Source organism: Labrus bergylta, chromosome 4 (assembly GCF_963930695.1).
Source record: "Labrus bergylta chromosome 4, fLabBer1.1, whole genome shotgun sequence".
Lineage (NCBI taxonomy): Eukaryota > Metazoa > Chordata > Actinopteri > Labriformes > Labridae > Labrus > Labrus bergylta.
In genome coordinates, this window is record NC_089198.1 from 21,665,414 (window position 1) to 21,671,217 (window position 5,804).

At 43.7% G+C, this 5,804-nt stretch overlaps 1 protein-coding gene across 1 annotated transcript; it reads right to left on the reverse strand.

Annotated features, from left to right (window-relative positions):
- Window positions 1–589: 589 nt before the first annotated feature.
- LOC109991436 (glutamine synthetase) lies at window positions 590–4,311 on the reverse strand. Its single transcript, XM_020643713.2, has 7 exons — window positions 4,159–4,311; window positions 3,279–3,466; window positions 3,030–3,191; window positions 2,217–2,363; window positions 2,004–2,131; window positions 1,696–1,895; window positions 590–1,607 (listed from the first exon to the last, which is right to left on the reverse strand). Exons 2-7 carry the CDS (start codon window positions 3,442–3,444, stop codon window positions 1,295–1,297), a joined length of 1,116 nt encoding a protein of 371 aa, XP_020499369.1. The 5' UTR covers window positions 3,445–3,466; window positions 4,159–4,311; the 3' UTR covers window positions 590–1,294.
- Window positions 4,312–5,804: the final 1,493 nt, after the last annotated feature.

Sequence of the window (5,804 nt, forward strand, 5' to 3'; positions counted from 1 at the left end):
AACTCATTCTGCTCTGTTTGCGTGTCAACTGCTTTCAGCAAACTGCTGCATCACCAGCTGTTCAAACAGCTTGTACAAGTGTGCATGTATTTATTTAGGCTGGAACCAGACTTACTGCAGCAAACTAGCATTTCTGTGTACGATTTCATTATGTTCATTGAATGACAGTTGTCAGTCTGAGCTGTAAGGATTTAGCATCAGTCGTCTGTCTGTTATATCATTATCAAGAAAAATATATATATTAAGCTTTGAGATCCAGCCCTCCCAAATGTCAATAAACCAATAACAAGCTGGTGCAGAGAGGCAGCCACAAAGGTGATGTGCTGACATCTTTTTATCCAATTCACTTCTGTGAAATCACTGTTTTCGTCTAAGTGAATAAGAACAATTTGGTTGTAATCTGTCTTGTGAGTCCTGCAGCAACTTGAAATTGCTAGTGTAGCTTTGTATCAGTAACCATTAGTGAACCTAAGAGCTGCCTTAGGCCAAATATGTTGCCTTTAGTCAGAGCTAGCATTTTCCCTCCCCCTGGCACCCATGTGTAAAATTGTCAAAACACTCATTTGAAGTCAAGAGTCACACAGCCATGTTGTGATAAAAATAAAAGTTTTAAATGTATCAATAAAAACATCAGGTTCAATAAACATGATGTTTTACAAAATCAGGTGCATTACAATATCGCAGTTAACAAAAAGGATAAAACTCCTTGAGGAATCTACAAATGGCATTATGGACAGATCAACCACATACTTCTAGGTACAGACATCGACAAAAACATACCACACAAGTTGACCCAGTGTGTCAAAGTCTGAAGACATCAAACATTGCCATTTAAAAAATAGACACTTCATAAAATCAACAGAATTAGTAACATTGAAGACTGGATAGTTGAAAAAGGCAGGTTCACATATATTAACAGTACATGAACTAGTCATATTTATTAAAGTTACACATGCTGCCCAGCTTCTGCAGCTCTACTCTTCAGTGTCCGTGTGCTTTAGTTCATTTTAGTCACCAACAGAAAAAAAAAAAAAATAAGGGAAATGTATGACAGGGGCTATAAAACAGTGTTACAAAAGTCCATCCCGTCTCTAAACATGAGGGGAAAGACGTACCCTGTCATTACCAGCTCTTAACTAGCTCAGATATTATCTCGTCATGTTTTTATGTTGACCAGCCAACCATTAATGCAGGTTAAAATAATCTTAGTGGGAGAAAATTAAAAAACACAGTACTGGCTTAAAGCAAAGAAAAAGTCAAGAGGGGAGTGGGAGTCAGTCTATGAGCTGCACATCTAATAATCCGTGGATTCCTCCCCCTCCTCGTTGAGCAAACAGGTACGGATCAGGGCTTCGGTCACTGCGTATGGGTCGCAGTTGGCAGATGGGCGGCGGTCCTCGAAGTAGCCCTTCTTCTCCTGGCCGACCTGGCGAGGAATGCGAATGCTGGCGCCACGGTTGGCAACACCAGCAGAGAACTCATGGATGTTGGAGGTCTCATGGTGGCCGGTGAGACGGCGGGCGTTGTCCAGGCCTCCTTTGGGATCGTAGGCACGGATGTGGTAGCTGTGCCTCTTCCCCAGCTTCTCGATAGAGTCCTCAATGGCTCTGAAAAACAAATGCAAAGAAAGATCGTCAGAAAAATTCAAGTTTGCGCTGACGGTTTAAGTTACTCTCATGATGGTTTGACACTCACTTCAGTCCACCTTCTTCCCTCATCTCCTTTGTGCTGAAGTTGGTGTGGCAGCCGGCGCCATTCCAGTTACCGGAGATTGGCTTGGGGTCAAATGAGGCAATAATGCCAAAATCTTCACAGACGCGGTGCAGGAGAAAGCGTGCAACCCACAGATGATCACCCATGTTGATTCCTTCACAAGGTCCGACCTGAAACTCCCACTGAACACAAAAGAGTTCATCATTACATGATCTGTTTCATCTGTGTTTTTAGCACAGTCTAAATAAAAAAAAAATACATAAAAGACTTATTATAGTAAGTATTATTACCTGAGCAGGCATCACTTCAGCATTTGTGCCACAGATCTGGACTCCAGCATACAGACAAGCTCTGTAATGGGCCTCTACTATGTCTCTGCCATAGGCTTTGTCAGCTCCCACACCACAGTAGTACGGACCTGTGAACATGCCAACATTTACACATCAAATCATGTTCCAAAGCAGGGGACACATCAAAACATCATATTTAGCCTAGCTGCTCACCTTGTGGTCCAGGGAAACCATTGGAAGGCCATCCAAAAGGGTGTCCATCTGTTCCCAGGATGGTGTACTCCTGCTCCATGCCAAACCAGGGAATCTGGTCCTCCACCATCTCCATCACCTTCTTACACGTGATTCTAAGGTTGGTTTCTTTCAAAAAAATAAAATCATGAAAATTAAGATCAGATCATCAATACAAGTGCAATCAAGTACAGTTGTCCCGCGAATATCAATCACCTTATAAGTAAAACGGATTGAACAGAACTTAGTACACCAAGAACCTTGGTCTCCTGCATTTTTCAGTTATGCAACAATTTATGCGTCGCTTCAAAAGCTATGCAAATGTCCCATTACATTCAGTAACAGAGAATGTTTTAATAGTCCAAATTCAGGGTCTACAGCTACCATCTCTTGTGCCACAAATTTTAAATGTGTGCGTCAGTGTGCATGAATGAGTGTGCAGAATGAATGGGTGCATGCATGTGAAAAATGGGTGCACGTGTTCACACCTGTTCAACGTTTGCAACATAACCGACTTAAAGCTTTTATTATTCGATTAGTTTTTGGTTTTTTTTGGAGCCAAAGAGAGTGTTGTATTACGGGTCAGAGTACGTGCTTGATTTGTATTGACCAAATTAGTACGACAAACCACCCTTCCCGACAAGTAATGCCCAACCCATCTTGCACTGTCAGACCAATTAAAACAGTTCCTTGTTAAAGAATCATCAGTCTTTCTGCAGCGTTCTCATTTTACTGCCCTAACACATTTGTGTACACCGTTTTACATTACACCCAGATTCTCAGTCTCTTAGTTACCTGCAGGTTTGCCGTTGTATTTGAGCACTTCACACAGGACCAGCTTGTTGGGGTCTTTGCGGAATGGATCCCGGAACATGGCAGAGGGAATCAGGTACATGTCGCTATTTGAGCCCTCACTCTGATAAGTGCTGGAGCCATCAAAGTTCCACTCAGGTAACTCTACAAGGAGAGAGGGAGAAGGACAGATATATTACACTGCACGACTTTATTAGAAAGCGTTAAGGGAAAATCCAGAGAGCTAATTACCTTCGACGCTTTTGGGCTCAAAATCAAGCGTCCTGGTTTTGCACCGGAGCCCCTCGCCAGTCCCATCAATCCAAATATACATGGCCTGAACTTTATCTCCCTGAGGGAGTTCCATGTACTGCTGCTTCACAGCTTTACTCAACGTGGCGCTTGCGGATGTGGCCATCTTATTTCCTACTTAAACACACCTGAGGATAAGAGGAGGAGAACAGGTATGAGGACACAGGGCGCTCTCGATCACATGTTGTATAACTGGGGATGGGGGGGGCGCAAAAAACACAAAAACATCGCCATTGTCTCCACTTCCAGAATGGAGATGGCATGAAAAACAGGCTGAGGATGTAAAAGAAGCCACATTTCCAGTCTTTTCTCCACTCTCCGTATTTGGAAGCAACTGAAAAACACACCCACAGCAATCGCCTGACTAAAACTACATTTAGTTTTTCAATTATTTTCGAGAGACTCATGAAGGATGCCCCCCCCCCCCCAGACAACCAGTTTACAAGGGATCAAAAACAAAGACCAATAACTTTAACAAAAACACATCTTAACAGCAGCATACGTCTTTATATCTCTGTTGTTGTAGTCATGGTTACAGTCGTTGACACCCAGTGTGAGGCAAGATTACATCACTGGCTTCCTAGACAAAACCCATAACCTGCTACCTGCAACAAAAAACCTTAGCAAAATATAAAGCCCACTTTAAAAACACTAAAACACGAATAATTCAACAACTGGTGCTGCTAGACACAGACAAAAAGTAAAGAGTTAGGATAATTGTTTAAGACTGTAATAGTACAATGAGTGCAGGCTGAGCTCCAGCACCAGTGTAGTAAAGTTAAAACAGGAAAGAAAATCGGGTAAGAAGAAGAACAATTACCTGGAGAAACGAAGAAATCGAAATAAAAAGACAGGCAGGTGTCCAGTCTTGTAGTATGATGTCTTTCTAGTTCCTCTCTTATTCTCTGGTACCGAGGCTTTGGCTCCGGGGACATTTATAAGAGCAGGAACTGGGATGTCGCGTCTTTGATTGGTCAGAGAGTCGGCAGCGTGTTTACTTCAAAGTGATTGAAGGCACACACACAGCCCGCTCATTGGACGAGCTGCAGGACGGCGCAGCAACGCCCTCTAGCAGCAGCTCGGCCGCGTGTGTTACCATGCTGCACGAGCCTTTCATACATCCTCCTCATCCTCACGTTTACATGATCTCAGGAATTTCAATTAATGCAAACAAAAAAAAACCCCAAAAAACGACGTGGCTTTCATGAAGACCGATCACTTATAGAAGAAAATGTGCCCATTGGGGGCTCAATCATTTGCAGCAAAATGCTCAACATCTTCAGGCAAAGCACAAAGCACCAAAGGTAGTTCTCAGTCCAAGACGCCACCGTGCGGTACAAAATAGTTACTGCCAGGCTGCACTGGTATAATGGGAGAAATTATGTAATCCCACTATAAAACCAACTGGTGTTGGTTTGCCCTGGATGTCCACGTGAGAGAAGTATGTTATAATCTTTAAACATAATAATCAACTTTATAACAACGTAGATACAGTGCCTTCTACATCTGCTTTAAACTAATTTGTTTTAATTTGATTGACTAGTTCTTGAGTGGGAGTTAGTTTGGGGGGCATGAGGAAGATGTCTGGGTTTATTAATTATGTAATCACAGCTCTTTCATAAAATGTAATTTGCTTTTCTGTTTCCAGCATCAGTGTGTGTGTGTGTGTGTGTGTCAGTGTCGTCCAGCATCAGTGTGTGTGTGTGTGTGTGTGTGTGTGTGTGTGTGTGTGTGTGTGTGTGTGTGTGTGTGTGTGTCAGTGTCGTCCAGCATCAGTGTGTGTGTGTGTGTCAGTGTCGTCCAGCATCAGTGTGTGTCATTGTTGTCCAACATCAGTGTGTGTGTGTGTGTGTCAGTGTCGTCAAGCATCAGTGTGTGTCAGTGTCAGTGTTGTCCAACATCAGTGTGTGTGTGTGTGTGTGTGTGTGTGTGTCAGTGTCGTCCAGCATCAGTGTGTGTGTGTGTCAGTGTCGTCCAGCATCAGTGTGTGTCAGTGTCAGTGTTGTCCAACATCAGTGTGTGTGTGTGTGTGTGTGTGTCAGTGTTGTCCAACATCAGTGTGTGTCAGTGTCGTCCAGCATCAGTGTGTGTCAGTGTCGTCCAACATCAGTGTGTGTGTGTGTGTGTGTCAGTGTCGTCCAACATCAGTGTGTGTGTGTGTGTGTGTGTGTGTGTCAGTGTCGTCCAACATCAGTGTGTGTGTGTGTGTGTGTGTGTGTGTGTGTGTGTGTGTGTCAGTGTCGTCCAACATCAGTGTGTGTGTGTGTGCGTGTGTGTGTGTCAGTGTCGTCCAACATCAGTGTGTGTGTGTGTGTGTGTGTGTGTGTGTGTGTGTGTGTGTGTGTGTGTGTGTGTGTGTCAGTGTCGTCCAGCATCAGTGTGTGTGTGTGTGTCAGTGTCGTCCAACATCAGTGTGTGTGTGTGTGTGTGTGTCAGTGTCGTCCAGCATCAGTGTGTGTGTGTGTG

Coding starts and splice junctions, on each gene's coding strand:
- LOC109991436 (XM_020643713.2), bottom strand. CDS start 3,444: ATGGCCACATCCGCAAGCGCCACGTTGAGTAAAGCTGTGAAGCAGCAG. Junction 2,132..2,216: donor TGGTTTCCCTGGACCACAAG/GTGAGCAGCTAG, acceptor GCATGTTCACAG/GTCCGTACTACTGTGGTGTG. Junction 1,896..2,003: donor CTGAAGTGATGCCTGCTCAG/GTAATAATACTT, acceptor TTTTGTGTTCAG/TGGGAGTTTCAGGTCGGACC.